Here is a 17934-nt window from a genome sequence, read left to right on the forward strand (position 1 = left end):
GCTCAGCTCCGGGGCGGAGGGGCTGCGCGGGTCTAGCTGCTGGCAGGCAGAAACGGTTCCCAAAGCTGTTTTTTGGAGATGGAGGTTTCAGGATGCTTGACGTTTTGGCTTCACTGTAGGTTCAAACGTTTGCTGGTAAAGTAAGCGGGAGCTAATACTGATGAATTGAAATCCGAAAGAAAATGACGTATTTTTATCTTGCTGACTGTTTTTCTTTTGCTGTGTCACAAAAGAGCCCTGCCTGCTGCTTGCTTTGTGGAGAGAGCGGTTGTTTTCTGGCAGATCCTCTGTCCCACTGCACCCGTGTTGGAGCTGGGATGGAGGAATCCCTCGTCTCCCATCTCTTTGGCAGACAGAACTCACCCTGCCCTGAACTGCTCCACAACCTTAGGGGTGACAGAAGGGGACCTTCTGGGGCCAAACCCGGGGCAGCCGCCATCGGTGGTCCCTGGCGCGGCGGGACTGGGAGCGGCGGGAAGGGTCAAGGCGGTGAAATACCTCCTGCCCTCCCCGCGGCGGGGGTCCCGGCTCAACCGCCGCGTGCCGGCGGCGCGCGATGCCCTGCGGTGGGCAGGCGCCGTGCAGCCGCCCGCCCCGCCTGGTTCAAGGCGAGGCGACTCCCCGGATCCTTCGGTCGCCGGAGGAATCCCGCGCGTCGGCTGCGCGGTGGCGTCAGCGTGACGGGTTTTGTAGGGCTGCTTTGGTGAGCCCGGTTGTCTTCGTAGTGACAGCGTGCGCTGGGTGAACCCTTCTCCTGCCGGGAGTCCTGTGCCCCCAGAGCTCCGTGCGCCTGGCGCTGGCCCTGCTCCGCGTCCGTACCCGCAGCCTCACACACGCACGGCCGTTTTGTCCTTACCCCGCTCGGAGCGCACGGTGGCTGTTGCGGCAGGGTTTATGGTGTGAGATCAGCTGCAAAGGAGGGACGTTCATGAACAGAATGACATCAAAGCTGCTTCTTAATTCTTTGCAGTAAATACAGTCAATACCTCTTCAGGGAGCGTGTGTAATACCAATACCGAGTGATTTATTTTTCTCTTTTGAGGCTTCTGAACGCTTTCAATGATCCTGACAGTGGAAGCCGTTGACCTAGAATAGATTTTTGCGATGTTTCTGCCAGACAAATCTATCCAGACGCTCTGTAGCTGACACAGTAAAGAATCTGTGAAAATGAAGGCATGGCTTTTACCTTTTGAACTGTTCTAGGTGAGGGTGAGAGGCGGGGAAAGAAGAGCAAAGAGGAGCATCTGTGATTTTTTTATCCACTGCTTGGAGTACTGGACTATTCAGAAGAGTTGTCATACTGTAATGGAAGATCATTGGCCCAACCAATTTGGTTTTTCCAATGATAATAAATTCAATTATTCTGTCTTATAATGTTTTATAGGAAGATAATCAGCACCCACCAGATGTATGCTGGTAGGCTGTGAGACAAAGGAAAGAGGGAATTCTTCCATAATCCCAGCTGGCAATCAGCTTCTGTTTCCAGGGATGAGAATTAACGTCCTCGTGACTCTAATCTGGCAAACACAACTATGAGTGCTATTTCAGTTGGTGTAAATACCAGGTTTTCTTTGTAATTTTGCTTAACTGTTTAGTTTACTAATATCTCCTGATAGTGGATTTCAGAATTTGATCATGTACAGGAGGGATTTTCCTTTGAAATGTGTTTTGGTTTTCAATATAGCTGAGTGTCGCCCCTGCTCCAAGATTAATGGATCAGTCAGAGGGCAGCGCCAGACTAATATCACTAATTGTTCTGCGCTTCTTCTGACCTCATTTAGGAGGTAATCCATCAGCTTGAAGGTTGCGAGCGGTGCCTGCCGTCGTGAAAGACGGGATAAGGAGGCAGCTTGGCAGCGGGGATCCTCTCCTCTCGCGGCCCTTCTCCTCTGTGATTTTGCTTGCAGGCTCCTCAAGGACTGTGGTGCTGAGTAGCAGACCTGAGGGTCTCTGGAGTTGCTTGGGGGATGTTGACCCCGCTCTTACCCCTGTCCTTCGTCATGGTGAAAGGGTGCTAGGGGACGCCAACGTCTTCACCAGAGGAAGCTCACTTGGAGAGCCGTGTGCCTCCAGGGGATTTTGGTTTTTCTTGCACACACCCACGAGAGAGAAAATCTGGTTCTTTTACAGAGAAGACTTTCTCCTTTTACCGTACTTACCTCATCCCTGTCCCTCCCAGGGCAGATCCGGGAGGTTTCAGCAGGGACTGCGCTGCTCTGCCTCACTGGGTACGAAGGTTGGAGCCCACGCAGCTCTGGGAAAGGCAGGGTCCCAGGGAAGGAGGACATGGCCCTGGGAAGACTTACTGCATTGATAAGTAGACAGCGTCTCGCATCAAAGAGTCGTCGGAAAATCCCAGTCCTTCCTGTGCTGCTTGTACGCTTCCCTCTGAAAGGTTTCTTTGAGGGAATTTAACCAAATTCAGTGTTTTACTGAAGAGGCGAATTTCCAATTCCGTGTCCTCCTTCCGTATCCTGTCGTATGAATGTGACTAAGCATTTTCTCAGCTTTCCAGGCCGTTGCTAGGCACTCGGCGGATGCTCTCCTGGTGCTCTCTGAGTCAGTTCTTGAGTTTTCAGGGAACCACGCAGAACCTGCGGGAAACCTCTTTGGTTTCTCATGATTTGCACCACCTTGAAAGTAATTAATTGCATTAATTCTAACCTACCGATGAGTTTAGCAGTTGTTGTTTAATTAGATTCTGCTGAAATGTGTCAAAGTCTTCCCATCTCACAAAAGAATCTAAATAATTAGCAAATTTTGCCACGTTTAATTCATCTGCGCGGTCATTGAAGAGCAGGTTCTTACAATAGCAGTGTAACTATCAAACCCTGGGGCTTTCCACTGTTAGCTGCTCTCTTTTCTAATAAAGAATCATTTTTTACCATTTTCTGTTTTTTCGTATCTGAACCATTTTAATTCAAAGCAGGGTTTCGTCTCAACTCCCACTCCCAGTTTACAGCCGAATTTCTTTATCTCTTACTGTAAATGCAATCTTTCAGACAAAAATGAAGTTTTTTTCTTTTCTTTTACGTAGTTCTTACACAGGGTGCAGTTAAAGGGCAGAAAGTGAAAATAACTCCCTTCTTAATTAGCACCAACTTGATACTTCATTTATTCCTTCAGCTAATTCCTCACCCGATCTTGAGCTGATTTTTTTTCTGGAAAATATACTGTCTCAGCACATAGTGTTTGCATGCCTGCTGTTAGTTTTGTTTAACATCACAACATCTGGAAAGGTAATTTTGCATCTTTGCAAGCACTAAGACAGCGTAGAGGACAGATGAAGTCAACGGCAGGGTCTAGCCAGCAGCAGCATACCCCGGCGGGAATGTGTCTGCTCTCGGTAACAGGGAACAGCATCGCTTTATTTTTGTGACTCTTCCCCTAGATAATCATCTTTTCTTCCAGCACGCATGCCTGTGCAGATTTTCTCCTGCTCCTTCTTACTTGCCCAGCCTGTGCTCTTTAAACACTTGCAGGCGCTCTCCACGCTGCAGATCCACGCTGTGGAAGAGGCAGGGGAGATTTGGGTAACGAGACAGGACCCAAAAGCCAAAGATACCACACTCCAGCTCTGATTCAGAGAGCTGGATGATGTTCTCTTTTTTCTGGCTGGGCCTGATGCTTTGGTTGTTCCTTTCCTTGGCTGTTTCTTTTTCCTGGAATCCAAGTGCTGGAGCAGAGGAGGAAAAAAAAGGAGAGGGCAGAAAAGCCGTTTGCTCTGCGATGCTGCTGGCCGAGCTGGGGCTTCACGGAAGGCTGCTCAAGAAGCCGTCTGTGCTTGTGCACTCCCTCTGCTTTCGTAAGCCTGAAGCAAAATCCACGGTGCCTTGCGCCGAAGTAGCGTAGATGTCTCCTCCTCGGCGCCGAGGCCAGCTGGCACCAGGGCGGCCGGTGCTCCCACCGTCAAACTTCCGTGCCTTCAGAGCAGGGTGGCCCTGTCCAGGTTGTCCGTTGGAGACGTCCACGCTCGCTCCTAGCCTTTGCTAACTCCTGGCCTGTGCCTGAGCGTTATTTGGTAGAATATTGACTAACTTGAGCCAAACCGTTCCAGAGGCTGTTTTGGTGATTTAATAGTGTAGGTGATCAAGTACGAGTGCTTGGGAGCATTGCCGGGCACTGTTTAATTTACTGGCATAAACATAGCCCCTATGTCCTGAGACCTTGCTAATTTGAACTTTATGGCAAGTTATTTCTCAAAATATTTGCACATTTGGACAGGAAATATTACACGTTTGAATGCAAGATATATAGAGAAGTCTTCATTTAAAAGATTTTGCTAGATATCTAGAGCATTGTTTTTAGAATTAAGTGTAACGTGAATTAGTAAGAAGCAGCGGAGCTGGATTTCCCTAGTAGTGGCATTTCTTTTCCTTTCCTGGAAAAAGGAACAACTTGACAGGTTTTGGATCACTTCATCCTCGGGTTGGTTCGATCTAAACATAAACTCCTACCCCTGCAGCTGAAATATCATCATAATGTTTATTTAGCTTTTTTTTTTTTTTACTCTTTCAAAGTCCAGGGTGCTGTGCTGTGGAAGCTCCCACCCAGCTTTGGTGCACCTTGACTGATGTGGTAGAACGTTGTGATGGCTGGGCAGAAACACTCACCGCTCATCCTCCCAGGGTCACTCGCCGAGCCGCAGGGCAGGCGCTGGAGGAGCTTGTGGCTGCCCCTGGACTGTGCTCTGCGGGGGCCCAGCTTGCTGGAATCTGCGTCGCCTGATCACCCAGATTAAGGCCATGGTCTGAACTCAGCTGACCCGTCTCGTACTTGTGACCCGTCTCTGTTTCCTCCCTGGGTTTCCTTCCCGTGGGTGTCAGCGAGGGTGAGGGTGAGGGAAGGCAGGTCTCACCTCGAAATGCAGTCGGGTTTCAGAGATGTCCCCTGGTAGCCCTCGTACCTGCTGAGCAGAGCTGACGTATCCGCTTCGCTCGCACGCAGGTCTGTCAACACACAGATTGACAAATGTGTTCCTTTGAGCTGGGCCTTCCCGTAAGAATTGTGTGGTGCTGCAGAGAATGCTGATGAAATGATCATCAAGGAAACCTTTTGTGCGAGCTTTGCGCTGGGATGCTGTCGGGCTGTCTGGGAGAGATGATCTACCTGTGCTCTCAGAAGAGCAGATCAATGTGAGGACCAGAGCCTGGAGAGGTGCCAGAACATTGAATCCCTTGGCTAATTTTGAAGTACTCTTGAATGCGTCAGCTAATGTGTCAGTGAGGCCCTAGAGTAGAATTTCTGGGGGAATAATTAATCTAAGTAAGGGCATTCATATTGGTGTGTGGGTTTTTTACGTGGCTTCCTAATCGTCTGACTCGATACCCGTTTGGTGTTGATAGCAGCATGGCTTATCAGGGACTTCTGTCCAGGATGCTGTAGACAGACTGCTGAGGCTCTTCTGGTGCTTAAGCTGTTACTTTGCTGCTCGTCCACCAGCACCACTGATACGGCTGAGGGAGACCTTGAGCATGTCTCTGAACAGCCACGAGCAGGTTGAAAGCTTGGGAGTAAGATTAAGAGATGGAGGCAACAAAGGGAACCTTGTGGTTGGTGTCTACTAGAGGCCACCCAATCAAGGGGAGCCTGTAAATTTTAATTGCCCCTCTGTTCCGCTCTGGTGAGACCCCCCTGCAGGGCTGCGTCCAGCTCTGGGGGCACCAGCACAAGGCAGACACGGAGCTGCTCGAGCGGGTCCAGAGGAGGGACATGAAGATGCTCAGGGGCTGGAGCAGCTCCCTGTGAGGACAGGCTGGGAGAGCTGGGGGTGTTCAGCCTGGGGAAGAGAAGGCTCTGGGGAGACCTTACAGCGGCTTCCAGTGCTGAAAGGGGCTGCAGGAGAGGTGGGGAGGGACTCTGGATCAGGGGTGTGGGGATGGGATGAGGGGTAACGGTTTCAGACTGAAAGAGGGGAGATTGAGATGAGATCTTGGGAAGAAATCCTTCCCTGTGAGGGCGGTGAGGCCCTGGCACAGGCTGCCCCGAGAGGTGGTCGATGCCCCATCCCTGGAAATATCCCAGGTCAGACTGGACGGGCATTGGAGGAATCTGCTCTAGTTGAAGATGTCCCTGCTCAGTCCGAAGGGAAGAAGGGGGTGGCAGGCATCTCCAGCTCCCTTCCAGGGGGTAGGAAGGGTGAGCCCAGATTCTTTGTACTCTCTGTGCAGGGACAAGATAACAGGTGATGAACAGAAGTTGCAGCAAGGGAGATTCTGACTAGATACTTTCACCGAACCCCCCCCACACACACACTTTGAGGTTTCTCAGGGTGGGAACAGATTGTGTCCCATCGTTGGAGAGATTCAAATCTGATCAAGGCCATGACAAAGTTGGCCCTGCTTTGAAGTGGGGGGCTTGGGGTGGACCAGAGCTCCCTTCTGACCTAAATAGTCCAGTGCTTCAAAGAGTCTTTGTCTCTGAAGTTGCAGATCATTTTACTTGAGGAAGTGTCATGGAAGCTCGTAGGCTGTGAGTTGCTGGTGTCCCATCAGCGACCTCCGCGTTCGTGGCTGCCGTCCTTTGCGAGAGCTCGCTCTTGTTCGTGACAGCCTGACGAGTTCCAGCGTGCTCTGACCGAATACAACTGCCTTCTTGCGGGGTTCACTCCTCTTTTAGCACTTTGGATTCATGATGTGGCTGTTATCCTAATGGAAGCAGCCAGGGCAGGTAGTTGAAGGCATCTTGAAATAAATTAGATAAATGGTAGCAGAAGCAGCTTTGTGCTTTAAAGCTCAGAGGTAAATAGTTTTTTTAATCCAACGGTAAAACTCCCCCAAATGCAATGAAATTTACTGTATATTTTTGTTGACCAAATGGTATTTTAGGACAGGTCAGAAGGAAAAACTGTGAATCCTGTTGCGGAAAAAGAAATTGTCTTTATTTCTTAGAATGAGTCTGCTGTATTCTTACTTGATTTTTGCTGAATTTAAGGAATCCATGCTAAATTATTTTTCAACCAAGCACTTAATGTCTGAAACATTTTCAGGAGAAATCGTCAACTCATGTCACTAAAAATCCACGCTGCGGAGCTTTGGTTTTGTGTCACAGGGCTCCGGTGCCTTCGCACATTTTTTAGTACCAAAGCTCTTTTCATAATGGAAATATTCTTTAACTTAATCAGTTCTTACAGCGATGTTTCTGGTTCCCATCGTTGGTAAAAGAATCAATAAATTATTTTTTGTGGTTTCAAGAGCACAGGTCTGCAGGTCCTCATGTCCTGAAGGCTGGAAATACGCAGAAAGCCGTATATCAGGTGTGCTCCAGAATCGTTAAATCACGGCTGGAGTGCAGGAGGTGTAGGAGTTGCTGCCAATTTCAGCAGAATGCTCCTCTCAGCCACCATCGCTGTAGTTTAATTTTCAGTTTCTCCACATACTGTATTCTTTCAGATCTTCTTAAATCCAAGACAGAGTCAAACACTAATTATTTCCCTGACTCTGTCCCTGTTTATTTGAAGCACAACCACAGAGAACACGTCACAGCGGTAATTCAGCCAGGTTGTGTGTAACTCTGAATATCAAGGTCAGTTCATGCCCTGCTTCTCTGTGACGTTCTCTCCTCGCTCTTCCTTTTTCATGGACATCAGAAATAGTCAGTAATGGCCTAATAAATAATCAGATTTAGTACCGTGATGGCTTGTAGTGCAGCGTCACAGACTCGCTGGGTTTCATTTTGCAGTTGCTGGTGTTAATAATTATGGGGACTGTTATTGTGATGAGATTTAAAGGCTTTGAAGCCCTCATTTGTCTCATATCCAGAAACATAACCAGCTTCTTAAATATATTATTGCTGATAGAATTTACAGTTCTTTGTTATAGTACTTTTGGCCCTTGAGACTAATTAATCAAGTCTGAAATGCCTGAGCTTAATTTTGGTGAGCCAGAGTGATATGAAAAACATAATTAGCCACTTCATTGAACTGTGCATATTATGGTTCAGTGACTAATTTTCTGGTCAGTGATTCACAACCTTATGTCTCTTTTTCATATTTAAACACTTCAGATTATGATAGTTCTTGTATTTAAAGCCATTCTGGGCGTAAAGATCTAATTCAGGCTTAGCATTTTAATAACTGCCTTTGCTTTGTGGTTTTCTAAGAGAGAAATAGTTATTCATCTCTCTATAAATCATAAATTTATAATTTATGGCTTATTTTAGTGACAAGTTAAATAGAATTATATGCGACATGGTATTCTTGAGGTCATGGATTGTAACGTGAGAAGAGGTTTGGTTTAGTTTGTAGAAACTGTAATTGTTGGCAGCGTAGTATTCCATTTTACAAGTGTACGATTCTTCATCTAGAACTGCCATCAGTCATAGACCGAATGCTTCTAAACATTTATTTTCAGGCACTTTGGAAATGTCTCACTTTAAAGCAGTAAATTGCAGGAAGATAAAACCTTCCTTGCGTATTTCTGTTTTGGAAAACATTTGCTTAAAACTTTGTCATTGCTTTGAAGCTTTTATTCATGTATCATCTAACAGCTCCAGGTGTCATTGAGGAACTTCATTTTGACATGTGATTCAAGCCTTGAAAGTCACGTCGCTATAAACTGAGTGGCTTTGGCACGAGAAGAAAAATTCGGTTAATAAGCTTTTACATTTTTATGTCGTACCTAAACTTGTTTGTCTGTGTGGAAGTGTTTCTGCATTAGAGTCTGATGTGTCAAATAATCAGGAGATAGCAGCCTTCAGAAGCGTTACGTGTTGTCTGGTCTAGGTTCTCAGCACACAGAAATGGTTGTATGAAGTATTTCAAGGGTCTTGTTTTCCAAGGGAGGTGCGGTGTGAGGCAGAGGGCAGGGGGGAGTACGCTATTTGCATCACTGCGTGTGCTTCCATAACTCGCCACATCGGTCATCTCCCCCCGCGCCTGTTTGCAAACGTGGTGCTCTCTCCACTCGGTGTGAATAAGATGCTCACGTGTATTGTTGCTTAAAATGGTTGTTTAAAGTAAAAGAGGGTTTTTTCCGTATTTTCTTTTAATTTGTTCTTACAGTGAAGAAGACGAATACGTAGCAAATAGGGGTTGGATCCCTTTTTACTTCAATTAGTAATATCAAAAGTTCATTGTTTCTCCCAGTTGAGACTGAAATCATGGCTGGTTTAGTCTTTGTAATACTTGGCTCTAAAATTAAAATTCAGAGGAAACAGGCTGCGCCTGTGAGTCAGTACGCAGAACAGATGAAGTACAGGGGCCGTGAAGAAACATTCTTCTTTCAGCGCAAGGTCTTATCATTCCCAAGAACCAATGTCATATTTTGTAACAGTAGGATACGAGTGCCAGACCGGGATCTGTTTTGATCGGGATTAAAATGCTGATGTTCTTCCCTTGATTTTGTTCTAGTTTCTGCTGTATTTTCTGTGAATGCTTTTGAGCTAAGACACTTTCTTGCAAGTCCTTTTCAGAGCACCTCATGTCGTTATTCCAAATGGAGTCACGCATCCTCACCTTTCTCTTCCTTTTGGAAGTAATGACTGTCTCGGATATTTTGGTGCTGCTGCAATAATCTCCAAATTGTGTTCCTGTCTGTAGCGCCTGACTTCATAAAGGCTGACGCATTCTTTGGCATGGGAAGGGGACTCGGGGTCATCCACTCCTGGGAGGTTGCTCAACCACAGATGCCAAATCCCAAACGACTTGAACGGTGATAGGCAGCGCTAAGGACAATCATTTTCGTGCATGGGATATAACGCACGTTTCTGCCTCTCATGCCAGTAATAACTTTAATTCATCATCTGAGCCAAATGTTGTGGAAACAAATAATTCACCATGTGCAGTATCTCAGTGTCACCCGGTTGTGCTGTTCAGCTCCGCATAATGCTTTTTTCACCTGTAATTACCTAATTGTCTTTCTAGCCTGCTAAGAAAATATTCCTTCAGCTTGACAGCTTTAAATTGTGCTTTTGTTCAGTAGTTTACAGTGTGTTGGTACTGTATAATGGGTGTTTATTATTAATACTGTAGACAGCAAAATATCTTAATTACCGTTATGCTAGGGCTGAGAAAAAGTGCTACAATCCCGGCCAGTTCTGAATTTCAGTTGCTGGAGGCAGGATTGGGAAGCGATCTTGCAAGCATGAACCGATAAAGAGGCACTGCCCTCGTCTTCCGTGGAGCCGGAGCCGTGCGCTGCCCGCCCTCAGCGGCGGCTGGCAGCGGAGAGGAACGCGCCTGAGCCACCCGGGAGCAACGGGGCGGTTCAAATACGGCTTAAAGTTAGGGAGATAGCTGTGCCCGTCAGATTTACAGATGTGGAGATAGATTCCGTGTTACAGACAGGAGGAAGGCAAGCGTGAAAGCTCAGGAATGCCTCCTAAGTCAGGGTGGAGAGGGAAGCTGCTGTGGCGCCTGTCCCTGCCAGCACGAGCTGCCCAAAGTGAGGCCGCCCGGGGCTCCTGGGACGGCTCTGCTCGCCGGCCGCGGGGACACGTTCTCTAAAAACCACCCCGCGCTAGGTCCGTGTCCGTAAAGCTCAGACTCAGACAATGGTTTTCACTGAAATTTGGCTTTAGTGGTCGCTTCTTTCCCCGCCGCTATGGTCTGATCGCTCCTCGTCCTGCACCCAGTGCCCATCTGGGAAATGGCGACCACCAACACGTCTCAAACGGTCCCAGCCACCCGTCTCTGGAGAAGGCGGCTGCCCTCTATACAGGGCACAGCTAAAAGTCTAGAACTTTGGTAAAACAGTAGGAGTAATATTTTTTCCCTGATGTTTTGTGTAGGTTTGTAATCGGACGGGAAAAACCGGGCCAAGTGAGCGAGGTTGCGCAGCTGATCAGCCAGACCCTAGAACAAGAACGGCGCCAGCGAGAGCTGCTGGAGCAGCACTACGCGCAGTATGACGCGGATGACGATGAGGTAGCAGACCGTCGGGCATTTCGCTGTTCCCGTGTTCTCTGTTCTGTCCTTAATGCCTTCCCTTTAGCGGTCTCTCAGAGGTCAGCTTCAGGCCCTCCCCATTACCTCTGCTGCTGATTTTTACAGATTTTGATGATGAATCTTGTTTGAAGAACAGAGTTACTGGAAAGCTTTTCAGCGTGGATTTAAAATACTTGTTTTGTTCCAGAAGAGCAAATATCAAATGGGTCCATGCTTCTGTAATCATTGCCCCTCCTCTGAAGGCATGTGCTTTTCTGAAATGGGGGAATAAAGTTGGTGCGCTCGTGCACTGAATCAGCAGGTTTTTGTGAAAACTGGTAGAAGTCACCTTCTAACTTTTAAGGGGTTGGGGAAGTTTTAGACCTTTTTTTTTTTTTTTTTTCCTGGAAGAATGTAATGTTCTGAATTAAGAACATAAAGAAATTTGCTGAACATTCCAGGTAAGACACCTCCTCCACACACTGCTGCATCTTCTGTGTGAACAGACATTCCACAGGACAGAGAGTTAATCTGCGTTGTCTGAAGCGTGTATTGGTGTTCACAGTTAGTGCCCAGTGTCCCGCTATAAAGGTTTTGAAACTATCAACTTTGTAGAGTAAATTTTCCATAATTTCTTTCCGTTCTCTTAAAACTCCTGATATGCCTAAGTACCAAGATACGTGGAAAGATTAACGGGAGAGTTTTTTCAGAGACTGCTGGCTGTGTTGCTCCCTCAGTTAGGTGCTGGGTTAAGGTAAAAGGCTTTACTTTAGAACCATTGAAGAAAACCTTGACATACACACAGAAAGAAAAACATTGCGATGTGCTTGAATGTCTAACACCAAAAGAACAGATTTGTTAAACGAGATCTTGCAGAGAGTATGGTTTTTCCAACATCACTAATAGGAAGCACTGCTGTAAAAGCGATGATTGATACCCTACCATTATATTTTTCTTTGCTCTTTTCAAACAATTAAGTATAAACCATCCCAAAAATCACATGAAGAGGTGGGCTTGAGTTATTTTTATAGTTCTTCGAATGGTGTTTCCTGGTTGTGGGAGAGTTTCAGCGCAAACAAGAGGTGTAGCTTGGTGCAGCCTTTGGGCTGGTGACTTGGGGAAGGTCTGTCGGCGTTGTGCTGGCTGCTGCTGCTGCTCCTTCTTTCTGCTGGGGAGCGTTGGCCCATGTCAAGACTTTGCAAGGCAGTTAAACGGCGGGAGCAACACGTTTCCCTTTAAAAGTGGGAAATTGCAGCTGATGTTCCTAAAGATCATTTCATGCTGTTAGCTGAGAGGGAAATGGCACGGCTGCTAGGGGGAGCGCTGGCCGTGGGTGGGATAGGCTCAAGCCCTGGGTGCTGCTGAAATGGGTCTTTTGCAGGGGTGAGTTTTGCTCGCTAATACAGGCTGAAGAGTCTGAGATTCTCCTTCAAGGGCATGTAAGTTTTCATTGACCATTGAGTAAAAAAGTGTTACCGTTGTTGTCAGCTAAGAGAGCAAAGTGCATTGCAGGGCACCTCAGGCAGCCACAGTAACTGCTGCCTCACGGGGCTTTGTTGCTCTGCCGTACAACCGCTGCTGTCCGGGCCCGGCTGCTGCTTGTGAAACGCTGTTTCCCACTCGAGCTTGCTGGCGCAGGGTGTGAACAACAGCCAGCAGCTTCATGGGAATCAAAAGTCAGCAGAGATTGTTTTTTCAGGGAAAGCGTGTTTTGTGAAGTTTGTGACATACATGTCCTTAAAGCGCACATCGGTTCTTTTGAACCTGTGGTTTGCGTTTCATGTGGTTGTGATCCCTTTCTTTTGAAGACGAAAGCGAAACCCCTTTTATTGCTGTGTTCTGTAATGGGTTGGTGTCACCCTGCTGTCTTGTTTACCTGAGCAAGCAGCAGTGCTTTGCTTTGATGAGCGCTTTTGGCGTAATTGAAGCAAAAATGACTGTGCCCATCAACACTCGGGTACGATCTGTAGCAGGATTTTCCGTTGCGTTCCTTCGAAGCTGCCTGACGTCCCTCTTCAAACAGTCCGGCTCCTGAGGCCGGTAGAGTAGTGCCTGCTCTTGAATTTTTCCCCATTATAACTTAGTCTCTGTTTTTCTTTTTGTATGAAGTACTTCTTTTTAGTTTAAGTCTTTGGAGGAATTGGTTTTAACTAAACTCATCTGCTTTATTCTTTTACCAAAATTGGAAAACACAATCAGGATTTTGCATTCAATTAATAAATTCCTTTAAAATGCACATGTAGCTGAGCCAGATCTGATTTTTTTACATAAACCGGGCATGAGTTTGCTAGTTAACAATCCTTTGCACGCTGCACAGATCTCCTTGCCACTGCTGGTGGACCTGCCGAGGTGGTTGTTTCATGTAGAAATGGTAGTTGTGTATCACTTCACAGATTTTTCAGGGATAACGACAGCAGAGTGGATGGTACATGGATTGTGTTAGTATTTTGGCCCCACAATAATTCTTTTCATTGAAATCTCGCTGGGATGTCAGAGTTAGTGGTTCTGCCTCTCGCCGCCCTGACGGGGTGTGCAGTGGTGGTACCGCGCCTGGAGAAAGCCGGGGCAGTTCCAGCCTCACCTTCTGCTCGGTCAGTGGCTGCACGCAGCCGTGGGGAGTCAACTGGAAACAGAAGTTACTGCGGGTGCAGCGTGACAGATGATCTGTGTGTGCCCGTGAGATCTAGACCTGCAGAATGATAAACTGAATTTCGGGTCTTGTTTTGTTGAGCTGCAATGCTGACACGCCTGAAGACTCCAGTGAGATGGATTGCGTGTTCTTTGCTTCTGCTTTAAACAAGGAAAAAAGAAGCAAAATCAGCTGTTAACTTTTTTTGTTCATTCTTAGCCTTAGTCCATGTAAAGAATGTAAAGTAAATGGTTAACGTTTATTTCATTGGCGAATACGTAGCTATTTCCAGAGACAGCGTTAGCTCCCCTAAGAAGTGGCTCGCATTAACAGTATGGATGGGTCGTGCATCTTGGTGAACTTTCGTTCCTTTTGATCATTCTTTTAACATCAGGAGACTTTGCCAAATGCCTTCTGTGTGGTTTGGCTTTCTTTGTTTCTCAAAACTTCAGTGGTTTTAAAAAAGGAGCGTGTCGACTTTTCGTGATCTCTGAGGTCCCGTCCAGCGCAAACCATTCTGGGATTCTCTGTGCTGTTTATCCAAGAAGTGGTGATGTTGCATTGCAAGTGGCTCACCCTGGTGTTGGACGCATACATGTATTTTTTCTGTCCGTGTGCACTTGGGCACCTGGACTTCAGGTGCTTCCACGCACTGCCTTTTCATTGAGAGAGGTTTACAGCAGCCTAATCAACAGCTGGGAGACTAAATTAAGGTCGGGAGTTGAGATCCGACCTGTTGTTCGGGCATCTGAGTTCTTACCTGTTTTGGAAAGTTCTTTTGACAAAAACCGACACTAAGAGATAATCCTAGCCCTACTGGGAATAAACTTCTGCTAATAGTACCGTGTGCCTTCATCTCAGGAACTGAAAGCTCATGAACAAAACCTCGAGTCGTTCTGTCAAGGGTTTGGTGTTATTAATGTGTAAACTTGAGGAGGCCTGCAGCCCTTCCTTTTCCAGGCGGTTACCGAGTCCCAGGCTGTATAAATCCAGACGTGGCCCTGGGGAAGCGTTTGCCTTCTCACGCGCTTGCAGAGCCGCTGGCAGAGCCGGCAGGCTGGGCGCCATCCCGCGGGATGCAGCCCGGCTGCCGGAGGGAGCGCCAGCGAAGCGGTACCCAGCCGCCGCAGGCGTGGGGAGAGCCGAGCAGAGGTGTCTGTGCCAACGGCTGCCGCGGCAGCTTGGGATTTAATACTGCGAGCTCTTTCGTTTTGGCATTACTGTTTTATCTGGCTTAATCTTGAGGTGATGATTGTAGCTTATGACTGTTTAAAATTCTGTTTTGTGAGCAAATTGTTCCCCTCTCGAGGTTTCCCAGCCCAAGAAACACCCGCATTTTGTGTTCAAAGCTAGCTAGCAGCAGCTCCTTATTCAGGGTGAAGATTCAGAGAACTCTTGGCTTCAGTCTCTGCGCTTGTCTCTGACACTCAGTTTCTTTTTCCTGCTGTTGGGTTTCTATGTGGGTGTGACTTTTCTATCATTCACTTGTCTATAAAGAACAAACCAATGGATTTTCACATTCAACATGGAATATCGGTGGAGAATTGCTTCCTCCAGACACCTTACAAAGGACCAATCAAGATCCTGTCGGTCCTATTCTGCTTTTATTTCTCTTTGGAAAAGATTCCTTGTTGAATCTGAGATAAATTTGGAGAGGTCTTCCTGTGGAAAAGAGGCCTCACTTGGAAAAGGATGAAAACCATTGAAATATAGAGGCAGTGATGCTTAAGCGCTGAATTATTAGTACTTAAGACACTGTTTTCTCCTCTCAGTGTTCTGAAATACTACTGTGGAGCTCTGTTTTGTCTGGTAGAATTCATAAGTGCTGGGATTATAGCTAAAGGAAAAGATAAACTTTTTTGTATGCAGTATGCTGTGTTTGCACAGCAGCTTCATTACTCTTTAAACAGTCTCTGCCTAATGAGAGGATAACTGGAATTTCTTAAATGCTGTAAAATTAAGACAGGGGAATATGCTACAGATGAAGAAGATGAAGACATGGGACCCATCCTTCCCGGAGGTGACATGGCTATTGAAGTGTTCGATCTCCCTGAAAACGATGACATGTTCTCCCCCAGTGACGTGGACACCAGCAAGCTTGCCCACAAATTCAAAGAGGTAAGCTGCGCATCAGAATTACTCCTGAAATATCTCACTGAAATTAGATTTCTGGTTACCTTGATGCTTGTTTTTTCTCTTGAAAACTAGAGTTGATTTCTAGCTGTTTGTATGCTCGTTACTTCTGAATAACAAAAGGTTCTGCTTAGAGGAGGCTGAACTGTTCCTCGGCGTTTTTAGCGTCAGCTTTCAGGTGACTGTTGCATTGACGGACGGTAATTTATCCGTTTTCAGCCAGAAGTTATTCTGCCTCGGTACTTAGTTTACGTTTTTTGACCAGGAAGACAAAGTACAAGTTAACTCATTACTAGCAGATTGCTGGTGGGAGGGTTTGGGGCTTGTGGTGGTGGTGGTGCTGTGGTGGGTTTTTTGGTTTGGGTTTTTTGGGTAAGATTCCAGCCAAAAGCAATCAGGAAAACGAAGCAGCAAAGGCTGAATTGCAGTGACAAGGGACGTGTGGAGCTCATCCTGTGCCATACCGCGGCGGCTTGTCAGCGTACAGCAGTGTCATGGTTGGGCAGGGGTTTAGAAAGGTGCCGTGTCGGGGAAGCAGGCGTGTTTCAAGCTGGTGTTTTACCAGACTCTGTGGTTACAGGGTTTATGTACCATCCGCTGGTTCTGGCTGGGGCTTGAATCAGTGGTGTTCACTGCGGTCATTGAATTCGTGTAATTTAACCTGCCGAGGTACTGAGAGGTGTTTCTTCTGTATTTTAGGTTGTGCTTTTGATGTGGTTTGTTTCTGAGCTTTCCTGAATTCTGATGCAGATAAAGGCATGAACCAATTGGATTTATCTAAGCCCACAGTAGCGGGCTGAGTGATGACAATAAAGAACATTTTTCTTTTTACGTACGGGAAGACGGAAGGGGTGAAAGCAGCCAGAACCTCATAGGAGGTTTGAGCAGCAGAACCTGGGCCCAGAAAGGAGTTTGAAAATACAGAGGCTCCCTTTTACCCTTCTTCCCCTGTCCTCTCCCCTTCCCCCCAGTCAAACCAGATACCTTCTCTTCTATGAGTACGTGTTGGTACTGCTCTCTAGGGAGAGCGGCGGATGGAACGTAACCGGTCAGTGAGCCGCCGGTCTTCCCCTTTTCTGCTGGTGCCCTTTGCAGCCCTTGGGTCACCACGGTTACTCACCGTTGTTTCCTGAGAGTTTTTTACTTTACTTAAAAGATAATTCTCTCACTCTTATGTTTCAAGTTCCAGGCTTTTGTGCAAATTAGCAGAACAGTTTACTTTTTTTTTCTAATACTTTGCGTCGTGTATGGTGATACTTCCTTGAAGCGGTGGGCACGTGCTACCGTTCCGACGGTGCCGGTGTACCGAGGCTGGTGTGCAGTTCAGTGGGCACGGTGGTGTTGGGTTGGTTGGACTCGATGGTCTTGGAGGTCTTTTCCAACCTAAAGAGCCTGTGATTCAAAGCACAGATTCAGTGACAGGCAAGACACTGACCTTTGAGTCAATCACCTGTAAAACGAGGCTGGAGTGTGGTTTCCATCCTATTGCCGTGCTTGAGCCTGTCCAAACTGATCCGAGGCTGTTTGCAGACCTCTCTGATGTGATGGCCTCAGAACGCTGGTGTAGAGGAGATGAGATGAAGGGACTTTGGGGTCCTCCAGTGCAAGTGCAGACGAGGGCCTGAGGAGAAAGCATTAAGTGCTCTCTTTCACCAGCCCACGCCATCACCGCGGTGAGGAGCGTGCCACTTTTGTCCCACTGATGGCATTGAGCAGCACACAGCTGCGATTTGTGGGCTGCTGCAGACTGAGCCCGTGTATTTTTCTTGGTATTTGCCCTGAATTCTTTCAACACTAGAGGACTTGTTCACGATCACGCTGCACAAGCCCACACAGTGTTTTCTGGAATTGTATTTAAAGAATAACTGTTCTTTCTTGTTCTCACTCCAGAGATTAATGAAAGTATTAAACAAGTGGGTTGGACATAATCTTTAAGCATAATAGTTTGACCTAATTAGTTTAATTCAGTCTTTGCAATGAAAAATGTGCTCCCGTACTCTGGGAGCACTGTGACTTGAAATGCCTTGCGTTTGGAATGAAAGCCAGAAGAGAGATGGGCATTCCTCGGTGAATCATTCTGCTTCTGCAAGGCTTGTTTTCCTGGCTGTAAAACAGGAAAAAAGGGACTGATTTTCCTTCACTGCTTTGAGAGAAAGAGCTAGAAGCTTTATTTGAGCTGTGGTGGTTGAAGAGAGACAAGATCTGTAGGGAGAAGGGACATCTAATGTAAGAATTAGGTGTTACACTTCATGTCGTAATGAAACATAGGAATATTATTATATGCAAAAAATATATTATGATGATATAA

The 17934-nt window shown here is 46.8% G+C and overlaps 1 protein-coding gene across 3 annotated transcripts in view; it reads left to right on the plus strand.

Annotated features, from left to right (window-relative positions):
- Positions 1-17934, plus strand: part of PPP1R9A (protein phosphatase 1 regulatory subunit 9A) — a 119872-nt gene that overhangs the window by 75808 nt on the left and 26130 nt on the right. For all 3 annotated transcript variants that reach the window (XM_086467834.1, XM_086467835.1, XM_086467836.1), the window contains exons 5-6: positions 10729-10864; positions 15456-15611. In XM_086467834.1, the coding sequence (XP_086323960.1) occupies positions 10729-10864; positions 15456-15611 (292 nt within the window). The remainder of the gene's footprint in view (positions 1-10728; positions 10865-15455; positions 15612-17934) is intronic.

This window comes from Leptosomus discolor, chromosome 7, assembly GCF_034619465.1.
Source record: "Leptosomus discolor isolate bLepDis1 chromosome 7, bLepDis1.hap2, whole genome shotgun sequence".
Taxonomy (NCBI): domain Eukaryota; kingdom Metazoa; phylum Chordata; class Aves; order Leptosomiformes; family Leptosomidae; genus Leptosomus; species Leptosomus discolor.